The sequence below is a fragment of the Homarus americanus genome, unplaced genomic scaffold (assembly GCF_018991925.1).
Source record: "Homarus americanus isolate GMGI-L3 unplaced genomic scaffold, GMGI_Hamer_2.0 scaffold30858, whole genome shotgun sequence".
NCBI classification, from domain to species: Eukaryota; Metazoa; Arthropoda; class Malacostraca; order Decapoda; family Nephropidae; genus Homarus; species Homarus americanus.
In genome coordinates, this window is record NW_024737697.1 from 1,210,206 (window position 1) to 1,228,884 (window position 18,679).

Sequence of the window (18,679 nt, forward strand, 5' to 3'; positions counted from 1 at the left end):
AGTTAATGGAGAATGAAGGTGCTATGTCTGATACCTAAGACAGCCTTGATGTATAAAATTCATTACTGTAAAAAAAAAAAAAAAACATTCATACTAACACTTATAACTGCCTGGTGCATCGGAGTCCGTCCACTCTCGGCGGGATTATGCCAATTCTTGTTGGCTCCCAATGCTAAACAGCAGCTTATCATTGCCAGGTTATGAGCTTCACAGGCTCGGAACAATACCAGGTTGGGAGTTATGCTTGACAACGGCTCTACAGTTACTGCAAAGAAAATGCAAATTACCCATGTATTAATCCGCAAAATATAGTACTATTTTTTACTGTATTCACCACCAAAACTAACCTGTGACTAAAAAAGCCCCTGATTTTCTCACTCTTTTAAACCATTTACTGCTCTAATACAGGGGGACCAGAATCAAGAACAAATACACACACACACACACTCTCGAATTACTTATTCTACCCTTGCAAGAAAGAGATGAGTTCTGCTATCATAGTACTCCTTTTCCACATCAATGTCCCAAATAACTATCTAGTTTATGTTTGTTGCCTTCCCAAAAATCAACTGACACCATAATCCCTGGTTATTCATGAACATTACTCTGCATAAGGTGTTCATCCCCTTTACATTTAGTGAGTTCATTACCTAATTATTCCATCTCCTCTTTCCTGCATCCACCCCTGAATTATAAATATAACTTACAACGAACAATAAGTAAATGATTTAATAAATAAAATTACCATGGCCAGTGGGATCTTCACCATCTGTTGAGTTGTCATCACTTAAGCCAGAGAGATCTTCAGACACCCTGTCTGGGAGTGAAGGCGTAATGTCGAGTAATAACAAGTCATCACAACCAGAACTGCTTGCTACTGGGCTATTAGTCCTGAAATATTCATATCTTGAGTTCAGTAATCTATTCATATAATAGCTGACCCAATTCACCAATTTATAGTGATGTATTTAACACATATATATGATAGTATTATAGTTCTTCAAGAAAAGGTACAAGACTGATGTGCCTCTCTTGTCTTTAATTACTGAAAGCAGCAAGAACAGTAATACACAATACTGTACTGTAGTTGAAAATAATCTCTGCCCACTGACTTTTGGCAAACTTTCTGAAACTTACACATTTGGGGTTTCAGTTTGAGATTCTTCTTGGCTACTGCAATTTTCTTCAGCACTGGAAGTTTCCTCAGCATTCAATGCTTGCAGAGTTTTCCTGCGACGTATGTGCCGTCTCCTACGAGGGATGCTCCAAGTTTTTTGAGACTGAAGCTACAGAACACCCAGTAAATTTTAAGAATCAAAATAAGAATTACGAATGGTACCAAAAGACAAAAAAACATGTAGCATAACAGACTAATTCCCATAAACTAAAAATGAAAACCATACTGCACTGTATTAGAAAACTAAAAACTTTATATTATAAAGAAAATGTGGACATGCATAACAATTAATCTTGAATCAATATCACCATCAAGCTTGTCATCATTCTCCTACAACTGCCATATAACAACCTCCTCAAAACTCACAGGAAGACAAGTAGACTCGTCATTCACACTACTGTGTACACAGTCACTCTGCCAATTGCCTGATTGTCCAATTACTCCTCCTTTACTCTCACGTAATACATGTATACGGAAAAGTGTATTACATGTATACAGTATTTTGTGAAGTAGAATTTTTTTTACATACTTTACAATCCAGCATCTTGCTTTTTAGTTTTAATATAATCCTCTTTCATCCTTTGTACAATGGGTGGGAAAAAATAAAATGCAATGACAAACTAACCCTCTATAATGCTCTAGAATCTTAAAGTTGCTTTGTCTAAGGGGAGTTATTTCACCCCCTGAAGTACAGTACAGCATAGGCAACAAAATATTGAATGAGAAAGTAAAACCTACATTTTCTTGAGAACTGGAAGTTTGTAAGGAAGAGTTGGATTCAACCTGTGCTATTGGCAGTGGCTTCACAAAACGACGTCCTACATACTTGGCCTTAATCCACTCTTCACGTACTGACCTATAAAATGAAAAACAAATACATATATTTAACAATCTTTGCAATTCTTTTCTGTGTATAGCTTAAACTTTTTTTCCTTCATAATACTGTACATACTAAATATTTTGCTTCTCTTTATTTAAATAAAGTAGAAATGACAGACTTTTCCATAAAAATTACCATTACCAACCAATAAATTCCCTCCCCCCTCTCAAAAAAAAAAAAAATCATTATTGCTGCCATACCTTTGGCTGTCTGGTTTAGCCACAGGAGGGCCAGTACCTCCACCTGGGGCATATGTTGCCAGGTAGATACCGTTGACAGTGTTGTTGCCCATCTCTCCCATCACCTTTAACACCTCAGGTTCCCAAGCATCCAACGTTAAGGATCTCACTTTAGAGTAGTGTACACCAAGACTACGGTGGATTCCTGAGCATTCTGTGAGTGTTAACACAAAATAATCATCCACAAGAAACATGTATTAAAGATAATATGGAAATTTTATTAGCAAGTGATTAATGGATCTAACCCTTAATACAATTGGTGAAAACAATATTATAACAAAGAAGACATAACTGCACTACAAAATAGGTTTTAGTTTGACAACTTACCAATACAAAGAGTAATTCCTAGATTTATAGAGGCCCACCGTGGATTACTGGCACTACAGTCACAGCACTGATCATTCCCAGCAATGCTCATTATTTCTTGCCACAATCTGTATAAAAAGTAGTCCTCAAAAACATGTAATGTAATTCACTTTCAGAAAAAATAACAATATTGGTGGCTGGAAGGAAGAGTAATCACATTCATAAATTCTTACTGGTAAAAAAGCGTTCTACAGTGGTTCTCCCCTCCCCCAACAAGGTCCCTGTGCATCCACATCTTTGCTTCCTTTGTGACTAAGAACAAAATCCTCTAGAATAGGGATAAGTTTGTGATCCCTGAGTGAAGTGTAGCAGATAGTGGTAGGGTCTATCTGTAGCAGGATCACAAAGTATAATATTAACCCTCTGTTACTCCTGACCATGGTCGGAAATCTCAACCCCTCGCTGTCTTCCAATGTAAATAACATCGTTTACAATCTCACCCCCTTGCAGTCTTTCGATGCATGTTGCATCGGTAACAGGAATTTTATTTTTCCGTTTTAGTAAACATTGGGTAGAGCGATCCAGATCAAAGCTGTACCCTTAGAGACACATCTGCCAACCCCACGAGGCTAGTGGAAGGAACTTTGGTGGTCGATAGGGCCGATCCACCGGTCCTGCGTTTCTACTTACGGGAAGGGTGGTCTGAGAGGGAGGGGTTGGGCCAGCACGGGAGTGCATAGTGATGCAATCTGTGTCGAAAGACCACGAGAGGGTTAAGGGAATCAAGGAACAGGCTGAAGCTTGAAGTTGGTTTACTCTTATAATTTTTTAAGACGTACTATAACTGTCTTCTGACCTTCATACACTGCATTAGACATACAGTATATGCATGGCTGGACTTAATACAAACCTTCATTTCCTGACATGTTACAGTAGATATTTTGGAAGAGAATTCTAAATTTCACTTAACGTATTAACTCTCAGGTTAATCTAAATTAGTAACATTTCACTTTATACTATATTATAGAACTATACCAAAGTAAAGAAGACATCTTACAGAGCCTTCTGTGCAGTAGGTGCCTGGGGAGTGGTGGCAGGTGAGGAGTTGTTGGAGGAGTCGCCTGGTGTGGCAGGAGTCAGTGGTCCCTTCTGTGGGTGTGGTGAGGAGCCAGGGGTGTCTAGCCTTGTGTCGTGACAATTGTCATGAGGACTTAACTGCAGGGCTTGTCCAATGCCTCGTTGAAGGGCACTTATCCAGGAATCATAACTGTCTTCACTTTCTGCTTGAAGCATGTGACATCTGAAAGTGTCCAAAGAGGAACCAATCACAAATGTGGTGAAGTCAGTACAAGAATAAAAGACTTAGTCAAATATGCATTGATATAAATACATTCTTATGAAAATAAAGTACGTATAGAGAAAAAATCTGTGATTCTTTGAAACTGCTAGCCTAATAATAAAAAATAAAGTTATAATACAGTACAGTAATAATAACAATAAAAATAATACCACCTGATAATAATAAAAACAAATTCATTAATAATAAATGACTCTCACCTGTTCATGCACATATGTATAGGCTTGGAACTAATGTGTTAGTACAGTATAATACTTATAAATTTATGACATTGAAACATGCAGCAGAGATGAGGTACCCTAAGACTGCATCAATGGTAGAGAAAGCAAATTGGAACGGTTAAGAAATAAAAATGTATGAGGTGTTAGGAATGGCAGTAAAGGAAGTTGTGAATTGTGAAGTGATGGAATGGCTGAAGTGAATTTTGCTGGGGAGGTATGGACGATTGACAAGAAGGTAGGAGAGGCTAGTAAACTGGGTGAACAGGAAAAAGAAACAGGTAGGCTACATCATGGGAGAGAAAGGAATAGTCATAAGAAACAGAGATGGCAAATGCTGTTATAATTATGAGGTGGGCTGGAGTACACCCCCTGAAAGTGAGGCATCACAAATAAAGTAAGAAATATAGGAGCACATTTCTGGTACCAGTGGCCTTCATTCTGTTATACTTACTTCATAGGAGAGACAACCTCAAAACAGAAGCGGCGATCCACCTCGACTGCGGGTTTAACAGTACAAAGACGTAAGTCTTCTTCCATCACTGTTACTTCCTCTCCTGCAATGATAATCAATTATGAAAAATACAAAAAAGAACAATACTTTGGAGTTATTTCTGTTAAACTATTAATAATATTAAGCATTACTTTATATATCATTAAAACTATAAATTTACCTTTAGGCTCACATCAAGTTATAAATATACATGTATACTGTATATTTGCTATGTACACAAGATAACTTTCTGCAAACAGGCCATGCAATGCAGATAATGTTACAGCAGTGCAAGTGTACATAAAATCAATATTACTTTGCAATACTGCACATTATTTACAAGACTCCACAATTATTCATGATTAACTTCATCACTTGCCCACATTTTAACTAGCATCATATACGTAAGCCCATCTTCCATTGTGCAGCAACTTACAATAGGTCACAGCCCCTTCTACCACAGGCAGTCCACTAGTACTCAAACTTAAAAACATTAATACATCATTAGATAGTACTGGTACAGTGTTTAAAAACCAAGACAGATGATCATCCTATGACAATACCATTACATACATAGTTGACCAAACAATCCAATTTTCTTAACAGAAATGACATTTCATTAAACCAGAACCTTATTTTCAAAAGTTGGAAAGACTAGGTACAGTATTCAATTAATTTTCACAAGAAAAACTACAAAATGTAAAATTTTTCTCTTAACTTCATATCATATTCACCTTTCTCATCTTGGAATTAACCAGGAAAGAGCAACAATGTCTCATTATAAAGAATGAAGATATTCTCCTACACCTCCAACCTGAAAGAGCTCTTGTAATTATCAAACATTTTGCATATAATGTATCAGAAGCTTTGGGCAATACCTGTAACCAAATATCTAAACCTCACATTTTTCTTTTTCCTTTAACCTTTTCTCCTCAAATTCCACAGAGATTAATTCATCTTTATCTCTACCTTTTCATTCTAAAGTCTTTCTTAAATCCTTATCAACCTTAGCTCAATAATTTATCTCTGTTTTCTATAATAACCTTTTTTTTTGTAATTTCAGCAAGAATACATTAATGAATTTATACCACTGATAAAAAAAAAATTAACAGTGAGAGATCTATCCATTATTATTGAAAACTGAGGTTCTGGTTTGGTAAATAAATTTTAGCTGTATAACATGAAGTGCTGATAAAAACCTTAACACCCTTTAGAGTAGACCACAGTAAGAAAGCATCACATTAACCAATGTCCCAAACAGTGTGACATTTCTTTAGATGTCAGCAACATTACCAAAGATAAATGCTTGTAAGGCCAAAAAATACTTTTTAAATCTGATGGTTTACATAAGAAAAATTTTGGTTTTAAATATATTTATAGAAAACCTGAAGGGAAAGAATCAAACTGGGAGTGAAAGAAAGGAAAGACCAATCTATAGGATGTGCAAGACCTGGCAACATTCTTTGTGTGGATGTGTAAGGATTTGACCTCGGAGGTAAAGAGCCCCAAAAGAACAACCCCAAATACTAACTGTTCATCATGACCTGATGAACTGTCATAAAAAAAGTGCCAGAGGTCTTTACGTGGACATATAAAACACTGCAGGAATCCTATAGACCAGACCAGGACAGACTAGGTTATCAAGGATAAACAAAAAATTAAATTTCATTGCTCTAAAAAGAATATTTCTTGGTCAACACACACAAAAGGTAACCTTAACTGGACTAAAAGGAAGATGGGAACAGTAGATTGAAAATGGAATTTACCAAATAACATTAAATTTATATTTTGGGATTATAGTATTTCAGCAGTGCATTGATAAACAACAGTCCACTCACATGACAATGTAAATGTTAACTTAACCCTTTCACCGCGTGTCACGCACTTGCCATTTTATTCTGGCTACTGCCAGACAATTTTATTCAGCTTAGGGTAACCTCCTGCTGTGAAAGGGTTAAGAAATGAGAACATGTCTGTTCACAAGCACGGTGAAGCAGTGTGCTGTGCCTATAAGAGCTCCGACAAGCATAATGTGCTATAGCCTGGATTTTAAGACCACTGGTCACTTTAGCATCAGGTTTATGGTCTGATTCCATTCACAGCACCTGCAACTAAGTGTATTTTTTATTACAGACTAATCTGGGATTGAGTGACTATATAGTTTTAATCAAAGGTAATATAACTTTCAACTGACTATTTGACACCATTGATAAAATAGAGAAATACTAATTTCAACAACTTTTTACTTTTAACACTGGAAACCGAGTGGCAAATTCACATGAAGATATCGATTGTCATTTTTATGGGATCATTCTCCAGCAATGAAAATTAAAATTGCTGCCAAATCTCACTTTATTTTCCCATTTTTATTTCCTTGATAATCATTTGACTTCACAAGAGCACACATAACTCTTGGATCTAGAGTTAGGGAAAAACCCTGTTAATAAAACTTCATCTAACTTATTATGCAGTGATCCATGCTGCCTTCCTGATGCTTAGCATTCAGTAGATAAAGGGTGACCACATCAAATGATTGTTTTACCATTGATCAGCAATTAGTAGACTACATTAATCCCTTGGCAAGCTGTTACTTCTCTAAAGGTTGTTCCATACAAAAGAATGTGCACATGATAGTGCATTCAATTATTGAAGTGTACAAGTAGTGTAGAGGGAAAGAACCCAAGCTCTAATCTGGCTGAGAATCAAAACCCAAGACCATTTGTTTGTAAAACAAACACTATTAACCAAGCTAGTGTCTTTCTTTGTAATATAAAGTACAGTAGATTATGTAATTTTATATTGTGTTAATGTTTACCTGTACTGTACAGTATTTAAAAGAATATACAGTACAGAACGGTATTTTTGCTTAGAAGTTCATGGTATGGGTGGAATCACACAGGTTTAAAAAAGCCCCAGGGCAGGTCAATACACACCATCCTTGACTATCATCAAGGATTCTGTACTATAAGAGTATGGCTCACTTGATGACCATTTTTGGTTCTGCCCCCGACAGTGGTGCCACCAGTGGCCATCAAGTCACAACACAGAACGGGTCCATTGCACTTTACCCTACATTGGTATGTCATGGGATTACGTTTTCCCTTACCAATAATCTATACATTATGCACTTTTTCGACAATATGCACATAAGTGTAGAATTCTAGGAATATTATTTCAATATATGGCAAACAAACAAAAATATATAGTACAGTACTCCCACTGTGTCAATCACTTCATTTTAATAAGTAACTTTTCAATTGATTAGCCGAATAAGAAAGTTATACATGTCAAACTTTGAAGTTGGCAACATAAGTTATTAAATGAAACTTTGATGGTAATAAGTTTGAAGAAAAAAGTATACCTAATCACTACCAGCAAACTAAGGGCTGTATTCACAGTCGACATGCCATGACCATCAGGAACTCAAAGCTCATGGTGGCAGGTGCTATTTATGAATATGATTTGGGCACTACGATGGGTTTGGATCCTGATCCACCGCGTAGAGCTACCAACATGTGCAAATAGGCATGATGGCCAGTGGTTGGTATGCCACAAGTCAGCCAGCTGTCACATGTAAGCAAACTGCACTTGATTTAATATTTCAGGATGTTACATTATTGCATTCTGTTTTACCTCGTTTCTGTTACCGTTCTTTGATTATTGTGCCTGTTTGGTTCTCAGTTGCAGTGTGTAACTTAAAATAATTGATAAGGTTTTTGTGATGAAGTTGGCAGGATTGATCTTAAACTGTTGGTACTTTGTGCTTGGTATATGAATTCTACTTGGACCCAAATCATTCTTTTCAATAATTCCTCCCAGAATCTTATATCCCAGCTAAATATACTAGATATCATTGTAATATTAACCTGTAGGGTTGTGGCCTTAAAACTCTCTTAACGGAAGGATGTTATAGACGAAATGCGATTTAAAATACGAAGAAAAATTACTGTACTGTACTACAGTGTCCAAAGTTCAAATTTATTATTCCACACATTATAAATAATGTAAATACTGTAAACAAAGTGATGTTAAACAATATTGAATCATTTAAATATTGTAATGTAAAAAATGGGATTTCAGTTACAGATTCTTGTGATGAGGATATTGGGATCCCGTATGTAAGTGCAGGTGTTCGTAAGATAGGCGTTTGTAACTCAGGTACTGCCTGTACTGTATACAGCTACTCCCCGACTTACAACCACCCTCAGTCATACCAAAATTTTGTCAAATTATGTATTTTCGAGTCCCAACGTCAGTGATTGCGCTGTGTACTGACAAAATTTTCGTTTGTAATTCATTTTAAAATGGCTAGCAAGCTTAAAAGTGAGAGTTTTGTGGTGCTGAGAAGAAAAAGTGACACCCATTTTAGATTTTCTATGTATTATTTAAGCATTTTTGACTTCCGGCCTGAATTTGGGTCCCTAACCCCGTCGTAAGTCAGGGAGCAGCTGTATATTAAAAAAAAGAAGCCTTTCTATCACCAATAAACACATTTTCTATCAGTTTTCAATATATTTTATCAAAATTTGGAAGGTGAAAAAGTTTATAAATTCATTGGGACTGGCATAAGGCGAGAACCCCCTCCCAATGAATTGTTCCCATGATCCTGATAGGAAACCTGATCCACCAGCACTGCCTTCAGGCTTGCAAAGGCTCCTGAATAATGACACACCTGATCGGTCAGGTGGTGTAGCGACTGTGAATACCGCCATAAGACAAATAAAAAAATAGACAGAAGTATGTAAACCTTATATGCAAACCTTATTAAAGTACCCTAATATTTAATCCTTTTATGCTGTAGCATAAAATGTATCCTGGTCACTTTATGCATCATGCTACCACTGATCTTAACCAACAATTTTGAAGAGGAATTTAATATCAATACCACATACATCAGAAAAATAAAGAGCTGATAAAAACAAATTAATATCCAACATTGACTGATGTGCAGGTCTACAACTTCCATTTCTGGATCCTTTAGTGAGTGGAAGAATGAAAATCACTTAATCCATTTGGAATCTCTATAGCAATTTACAGTTGAACAATAAGTACATCCCATTATATTTGGCAGAGGAAGTCGTATTAATGGTAAGAAATAGAGTACAAACTCTTCTCCATTCACTCATGCCTGCCAAGTGATGTTCTGGCTTGCTGAACACTTGGAGAGGATCGCCCAATAAAGTGAGACATCCTTTTATTGTATAGAATCCTTGCTATCATCCACTACTGTACTTATAAGCTGAATTTCTTTGTTTATGGGTTCAATATTTTACTTTATATTGAATGTGGACATTTACCTATCTCTAAAAGCATACAGTACATGTACAATGAAAGACAAAAGTCGTGTCATGAAATTTGGTGAAAACACATGCCAAAGAGCTAAACTTTTGGTGCACTCTGGCTTGTGGTAGGGGGCTCTCATAATGTTTCACGAGTTATATTTAATCTTCGGACAAAATCGCAACACAACTTTTGTCTTTGATTGTAAATGTTTTTAGGATATCTGAGCGTACTCTCCCATTAAAGGTGATCTTTCCTGATGTCCAACTGTGTGTGTTTCCATATTTTGTACTGAACCACAAACATATGCAGGTGTCAATTGTACTATTTTGTGGGAATAGTTTCTATCAAAGGTTCATCTGTTTGGATACAGTAACCTTTAAAAATGTACAAAACATTATGTCTTTTTTCGTTCTAATAATTAATCAAATTATTCATTGTCTTGTTATCAATCCTACTTCTTAACTCAGCAAAAGGTGTGTGTAGGAAATAAATGCTGTTGTCAAGAGCCAGTTCTGTCAACTCTTTAGACTAAACAACTAAAGGTATCCAGTGTAGGTATTGCAGTTTCAAGTCAAATTCATCTATAATTTCAATAAGTCTTCATTCAAGCTGAGAATGGAGGAAGAAAAAAATAAAGAATGTACACTAAATTTTGGTTACTTTAAGAGAACAAATATCTATTTTTTGGCCTTACTACTACATACAGTAAAATGTGAGACCTAAAGTGTATAAGAAGTTCAACCACCAAAATTCCACAGCGTACCTAGTACTCTAACAATGTTAATCATCACAGGCTAATTGCCAGGCAGCTCTAGGACAACTCTTTCATGCACAAAAAATTAGAAAAGATGTTGTATGTTTTGCAAGCATTTTCTTTTTCTAACCATTATTATGAAAACAATATTTTGGTCTGTTGCATGTTTTATAAGATAAGCTTTAAAACATACTAAAAAAAAAGTCCTTCATTACATATGCAAAATGGAGAAAAGTGGATGTGGAAAATGTTCAGATAATGTGTGAAGTGGAATACACAAGGGTGAACTAGTAGCTTGACTTTTCCCTTCATCTTTTCTTCCACATCCATCCTCATGAGTTATCATACCACACCAAGACAACATTCCTCCCATATCTTTATCCACCAAAAAGTCCAAAAGTACATAACATTAACACTACCTTTGTACTTTTTGTTAGTATTACTATTCATCATCTGGGCTCTATTCATTATCACACACACATACATGCTGTTCCCATCTAGTTCCTTCCTTCTCTCTCCTTTTCTTCACTTTGTATTGCTGCACCCATAAAGTAGCTATTACATTTATATACAAATGAGCCGGTATTTACACAGGAAACACTTTGTACAAGACATCTTTTTTATTTACATTTTGTGTTTATACAATGTCTTTTAAAATCTCTGTAAGTTGCATGTTTGAAAATGTGTGTATATGCATGTATGTTTATGCTGCTGCTCTTAATAATAGTGCTGACAGTATTATAGGTGAGGCAAGACACAGTGACTACGGTGTTAGCTACGTGCTGCTGTAATGTGGTTGAGATGGTGATATAATTCTCCACTCACACTAAGGTTGCTGGCTGGTAAAGTATTTATAGCTGAAACCTTAGAGCAAATTGAGAGTTGATAAAATATTTATAGCTTTAACCTTAAGAGCATATCAGAGCTACACAGAAGTGATAGCAACACAGACCTCCGTGCGCTCGCGTCAAACGACTATTGAGCAGATTACTTCCTCCTGAGTTCCTGACAGACTTTCGTAAACCTTGGAAGGGTATGAGAAAAACTACATTAATAGATGAGAATCAGGCTACTTTTTAGAATGAAATTATATTAGATAGGTAGCTTTGTGGTGAATTCCTATCATTTGATCTCTATATAAGCAAAAAATATATATTCCATGATCAAGGAATTTTGATAAATCAACTGAAACTTTGAAAAGAATAGCTGACATACTCTTCATGACACATAATCCAATGTATGACCCAACAAATTCTAAAGTATGTTACTACAGGTTGTACCTCTCTAGTCCGGCAACCTCAGGACCTGACCGGTGCTAGACCATGGAAATTTCCGGACCATGAAAATTCACCCTTTTTCTGGATAGATAGTGACTTGTGCTTACGCTTGGAAGCACTAGCACCACTTTCTCTGCTTCATGGTCTCTTTGAAGACATATTGAAGGGTTAAATGTTGTACAGTAACTTCTCAAATTTCGCGAGATTTTAATTCGGCGTTTTCTATTTGAACACACAAAAAACAACACATTTAAAAATTTTGACGGCGGAAACTCGAATTTCGACGGGTTTGAACGGCCCACCAACGTTTTGACGACGTGCACAATCGTGTAAACAGCGTCATTTCTCTTACGTACAAAACATTCATTATTGTTTATTACTGAAAGTCTTTTTGATTGAATTAATGTTTGTGTGTGCAAAATGAGCAATACAATTCATTAATAATACGTAGAATATTAAAACATGAGGAAATGAGACAGCATTGTTTTCGTTGATTACAAAACCAGTGACTGACTGGTTCTACATATAAAACTGAAGAAAATAAGACCCTGGTTGTAGCTGTATTAAAATTAATATGGTTGTTTTAAGTAATGTTATTTAATGTTAATAAATGGAACAATAGAAGTAGCTAATGATAATGGTAAAGAAAAAAAGAGAGATCGCGTATGTAAGTGCGCACAAGTGAAAACATATCGTCATTACTTTACATAAGAATATGAAAGCAACACTTATTTACTGTTCATATATATTTTAATTAATGTTTCTGAATTTGTTTTTATTGAATTAATGTTTGTGTGCAAAATTAACAATACCATTTATTAATAATACGTGGAATATTAAAACACACGAGGAGACGAGACGGCTTCCGGCATTGTTTTTGTTAAAGCTTACAAAACCAGTGACTGATTGGTTCTACATATAAAACTGAAGAAAATAAGACCCTGATTGTAGCTGTAGTAAAATTAATGTAAAAAATTAATATGGTTGTTTGAAGTACCTGTAATGTTATTTAATGTTAATAAATGGAACAATATAAGTAGCTAACCATTAATGGTAAAAAAAAAAGTGAGACTGCGCGTATGTAAGTGCGCACATGTGAAAACATATCGTCATTACTCTACACAAGAATATGAAAGCAACACTTATTTACTGCTCATATATATTGAAGGCTTAAATGTTGTACTCTGTATAGACAAGCAGAGAGAGAGCAGCCGAACTGCCGGATGTAAACAAACCTTAATTTCCCGCGGCTTTGTTGTTGTTTTTTTACGGGGATTAGCCCACCAGGGCATAGGTCACTGACCCACATTGGGGCCTGATGGGAAAAAATTTAATACTTCTGTAATAATAATTCAGATTAAAAAAAGAAAGAAAGAAAAAAAAGCTGCTTATCTACCTATTGGACAAACTAAAATCGTTCCGGACCACAGAATGCCGGACTAGAGAGGTACAACCTGTATAAGCAATTTTTTTATCATCTTGGCACAATAATGGGTGCTAGATTTAACACCTATTCGTTAGCACCAGTTCAGTACACCGCAGGAGATATTAATCTGTAGGGAACATTAGAAAATAATGGATGAATATTTCCTTGATCTCGCCTTTTAATGTTGATGGCAAGGATAATCATATAAATAATGAGGGGGACATACAAAGGAACACCCCAGTTAACAAATACATTAGGGACTGAAGAATCACTTTTTAAGGCGGTTGCTTGGAACAATGTACAGTAATTATGGAAGGTCACATTCTGAACTACATCACAAAACAAAAATTTTTCTAAGAATTCTCCAACACTAAAGATATGCATACATCTGTGACTTTCATAGTACAATTCCTATCAAAAGCCATTCACTTTCTAAAAAAAATTTGTCTAAAGGAACATTCCTTACAAAGTTCACTTGCTGCCATCACTACTATGAAGAGCCTTTACAAACAATTTCTTCTGCTATCTCTAGTGAGTGTCAAATTCTATTTATTCAGTATATATGATATTTTCAACCATAAATATTGCTTTGCTGAATTTGCTTTGTTATTTAATAAGATACAGTATAAGAGATTAAAAGACATGGAAAGTATTTGCTCATGCCTGCATCTCTACCAGTCTGGCTTTATTGAACTTCCTTTGTTATTAATAAAAATAAGAGATAAAAAAAATCATGGCTTTGTCTCTGCTAGCCTGTTACGATCAGTTAAGTACCTTGATAACAATAATTTATATTCAGTCAATTTAATCAAGGACAGCCGACAAAACCATGAGATGCTTGTTTCCAACAGTCCTATGTCAGCAGCATTTGGACACCCATTCAAGTACAAAACTAACCAGACCAAACATTGCTTAACTTCGCTGATTGGAAAAGAAACAGCATTTCCAGTGTGGTACTACAAACAATTAGGTTCTGGGAAACTTGTTTGTAACATCTAGTGTCATAGCCATAATATTCACATTAACTGGGGTGTTCCTGCACTATCTTCAAGGAAGGGAAAAAAGCTTAGCAAAGTAACTGATTATTACAGACTGTCAACGTTCCGGTTTTCTCAAGGGACTTTAAAAGATCTACACACCTTGTAGAACATAAGACATCCTGCAATGCTTACTCAATATTTGCACATTGTTACATACTGTACTTATAACTTTTTTGTACTTATGATTTTTTTTAAATTTAACATGTATTAATAACTTTCACAATCTTCTTTTCCATTGCATGAGCTGTTATTTGTGTTACAAAGAGAGTAAATTGATTAAGAGCTTCAGCATGCTTTTGCTTACTAAAGCCTGTGTGCTAAGACACAATGCTAGTCTGTCTAGAAGTAATTATGCATCCTCAGCAGCATTATTGAATTAGGACTGACCGGGCACTCCCATATTAGTGGTGCTCTTTATAAGCCTCTTATTAAGGAATAACTTAAGAGGCAATTATATTATAGCTTATTAGAAACAGAAGCCTTAGTGTATTTTTAAAACAAACACAAATGTTATATGAAAACAAGAAAAAGAACAATCCCAGTTAATGAAAACTTCCCAGTGTGATTGTAACATGAGTATTACCAAGGTGTGTCTGTGCTGGTTGTTACAAGCTGTGATGCAAGGTGAACTTGTCACTACTCCATGAAGACCTTATCACCTAACTCTTCCTCACACACACTAGGATGCCTCTACACTCAAAAGTGGAGGAAATAAAGCTAGAAAAATAATGTAAAAATTATTAATGCAATGAGTATTGATAAATTTCTTCTTGTTAGGAATGTGGTAAAATTTTGATTTCTTCAAAGATATAATAAACTATCACCTGAATATAGGCTAATTTCAATTCATGCAATTAAAGACTACGACTTCTTAAGTATTTCAAGCTTGTCAGTGTATCACACAAGATAGACAAAAATTAGCCAATCACCGTTTAATCAGCATTGCTGATTTTGCTAAAGAAAGAAGACTTAATTCTATTACTAGTTGCAGCTTGGTGCTAATTACTAACTTCTATGGAAAATAATTCCATGTAGGCCTATACAAAATAACTAAAAGCTTGTGAGAGCCACCCAATGAAGACCATGAGTAGAGTGAACCCAAGGAGACAACTTGTAGTTCAGTGGGGTATGCTATAACGAATCTAATTGGTTCTAGAACCTTGTTCGTTATAGCATTCGTTCGTTATAGGATTAATCAGTTCCACGCCCCCAAATACAACCACTTAACACTGAAATATATAATATAAAATTGTAAAAATTTTAAAAAGTGCATAAATATGCATCTAAACCCCTGAAATAAAGAATATCATTAATACCTGTACTTGTAATAAAAAAACCAATAAATTAGTAAAAAAAAAAAAAAAAAATTCGTTGTAGGAGTTTCGTTCGTTATAGCATTCTCAATTTTATAGGTAAAACCGTTCGTTATAGGTATATTCGTAGTAGAATCCATTCGTTATAGCATACCCCACTGTACATCATAAATTTAACCACTGACCTGATAATAATAACAATAAAGGTTTATTATGGAGATTTAACCCTTTAAGGAGTAGTGTCACATTTAGCTATTCTATTCTAGCTAATACCTGACAATGTTATTCAGCCGAGAGAAACCCCTACCACTCAATGGGTTAAGTACATATGAGAAGAGTGATACATATACTTATCACTGTATTACAATGTATAAGTACATATGAAAGGGTTATAACTGTAAAAGAAAATTGCCAAGTAAGAATTTTTGCCACCCCTTACAATGCAAACAAGTGTTAAGATGTTGGAGACAAGGATATTAATAACGAGAAGGTGATATATCATTTGACCTATGTAAAACTTCATCAAATGCATCAACAAATGTTGAATCAAGTCAGATCTATAGCAAACTGCCCAGTGAGCTGTGGGAAAATGATTAGTGAAGAGATGTGAAACTTAACACCCTGGGAGAACTCTACACACAAACTCTTTGTGGATCACACTCACAGTTCTGATTAAACCACAAAAATATGTGTACACTATTTGTAGATTTATTTGTCCATATTTGCCATTTAAATACAGTTGTATTCCCATGTACAGTATATGTAATTTCATATTTGAGCAAGCATCAATTTATGTGCTTCTGTATAAGGGTATAGATTTGTGTGAGTATATGCATAAGTATCATGCATACATAAGTATGGATGTGCATAAAAAAACATGTACAGTAAACTCTGTCAACTTTCTGTATATAAACATGGCAATTCTTATCTTTACAGCTTAATAAAATGCAACCCAAATGCCAAGAAAGTTACCCTCAACTCCAGTCACTTTTTTTTATCCAAGTGTCTGCCATGCATGTGAATTGAGGGTGAAAATACCAGCAACGAAAAATTTCTAAGTACGTATCATACACCTCTGGGGTGTACATAAAAGAAAAGAACAAAACTTTAAAATAGACAGAGAGGCAAGCGTGTACAAATGTTTGTGAATAACTTCAGTATACAGTGCAGGGACATAATATTTATATTCATACTTATTTGCATATGAAATGTTTTTAATAAACACATTTTAATAATAATAACAGAACTAAATTATTTTTTTTAATATGAAAAATAATGATAAAGAAACATTAATAGATAAGCATCCATGTCCTGGCCTAAATACAAAAAGAGGGTTCAGCTGAAACTGTTAGCTTCATGTTAATTTTGGTTATCTATGGACATTTCATTATGGTTTTGTTCTAAAAAATTATTTTAAGTGAGGGTTATTTAAGCTCTATGTTTACTTTGGGCTGGCATTTGTTATAACACCCCTTTCCCCAGATCATAACTTTAATTACCTCTATCTTCATAAATTCTTCCTTTCATGAGATGTGACCTTCAAGTGAAAGTTAAGTTGGCAGGATTTACTGTACATAATATATTTCTTTTAAACCAAACTCAGGCTACAAATTATCACTAGACCAGATGGAAAACTTCCACATGACTTTTTTTATACAACCCTGACTTTCAACAGCCTCTTCTCTCCTATTCAGACATATCTAAACGTTATACAAATCATTGCATGTAATGATGAATGCCATTGACCACCCTGAATCATCCCCTTCAATATACAGTACCAGTGGTTTACCCTTTTAAAATATGTGTGTATTTGTATCCATGGCAGCATATGAGTGTGTCTTTTTTGCCACAGCAAATCAATAGAGGTAGTCAAGTACCTAAATGGTGTGGTGTTAAAAGCAACTTTTGAATTAGAATATGACAAGTTTCTCAAAATCTCGTCCACAATACATGGCATCCTGAACAGTTTAGTAGGAGAGCTTAAGTGCTTTCTGTAAATAATACAATAAGAGCTTATAAATACAATCAGCATTTTATCATGGAATACACTGTACCCACCTTTCTCTTTCTTTGTTTCTATTTGCTATCTATTGATTTATGTATTTTTCTCTCTCATCTCTTTATCTTCTGTGTGTACAGTATGACATGAATAATAGGCGACTTACTTCTTAATATTGACATCCTTTTGGGAGAGGGAAGGGAGGTGTTGGCCAGTTCAAAAATAAATAACAGTAGCACCAGTAGCACAGAAACTAACTGAAGCACACAGTACTTTGGAATGAAACCTAACAAATAGACCTTCAATGATGCATAACTAATGTCCGTTACGCGAAACCTATTTTCCCACTGACTTCCATTATAAAACTGGAGATGCGTTCCTAAGGAATTTTTTCGGCCCCCAAAAAGTAATTCAAGCACTTTTATTAATGAAAATAAACATTTATAAACACATACAATACAGTACATTAAATAATTCATGATATACCTTCTTAAAACACCAATTTAGGGGTTAATATTGCATAATATTGCATTATACAGCTATGTGTATGTTTATTTGAGTGCCCCGTCATAGGAGTCCATTTTCTCTAACTTCAGCACTCTCGAGTCGTCCGTTTTCTCTTAATCTTAAGAGTGCACCAGAGACTATTATTTTTTAGTAGTGACACAGAATTTGATATTGCAACTGGGGTTGCAATTGTTGAGGCAACTTAGGTATGTCTGATTACAGTTAGAATATTCAAGATCCATTGTGAGTGATGTTTAAAGCTTCAACTGTCTTTATGGTTGGTAAAACTTGTCAAGTCTGTCAGTCTGAATGGCATGTGTGAGGCCTTGTGTTTGTTAAAATTTACCCCAATTTCCGTAAGGGCGGATTTACGGGCCGTAACGCAAAATTATTGGTCATAATATATATAT

At 35.2% G+C, this 18,679-nt stretch overlaps 1 protein-coding gene across 2 annotated transcripts in view; it reads right to left on the minus strand.

Annotated features, from left to right (window-relative positions):
• The window catches only part of LOC121873531 (arf-GAP with coiled-coil, ANK repeat and PH domain-containing protein 2-like), a 46,003-nt gene that overhangs the window by 16,126 nt on the left and 11,198 nt on the right, over positions 1–18,679 (minus strand). Inside the window, exons 9-17 of one of the 2 annotated variants that reach the window (XM_042377135.1) lie at positions 11,660–11,731; positions 4,632–4,734; positions 3,660–3,902; positions 2,624–2,730; positions 2,258–2,450; positions 1,916–2,033; positions 1,138–1,286; positions 746–891; positions 99–265 (exon numbers count right to left, since the gene is read on the minus strand). In XM_042377135.1, coding sequence (XP_042233069.1) covers positions 99–265; positions 746–891; positions 1,138–1,286; positions 1,916–2,033; positions 2,258–2,450; positions 2,624–2,730; positions 3,660–3,902; positions 4,632–4,734; positions 11,660–11,731 — 1,298 coding nt within the window. The remainder of the gene's footprint in view (positions 1–98; positions 266–745; positions 892–1,137; positions 1,287–1,915; positions 2,034–2,257; positions 2,451–2,623; positions 2,731–3,659; positions 3,903–4,631; positions 4,735–11,659; positions 11,732–18,679) is intronic. The other variant, XM_042377136.1, reaches the window with a different exon arrangement.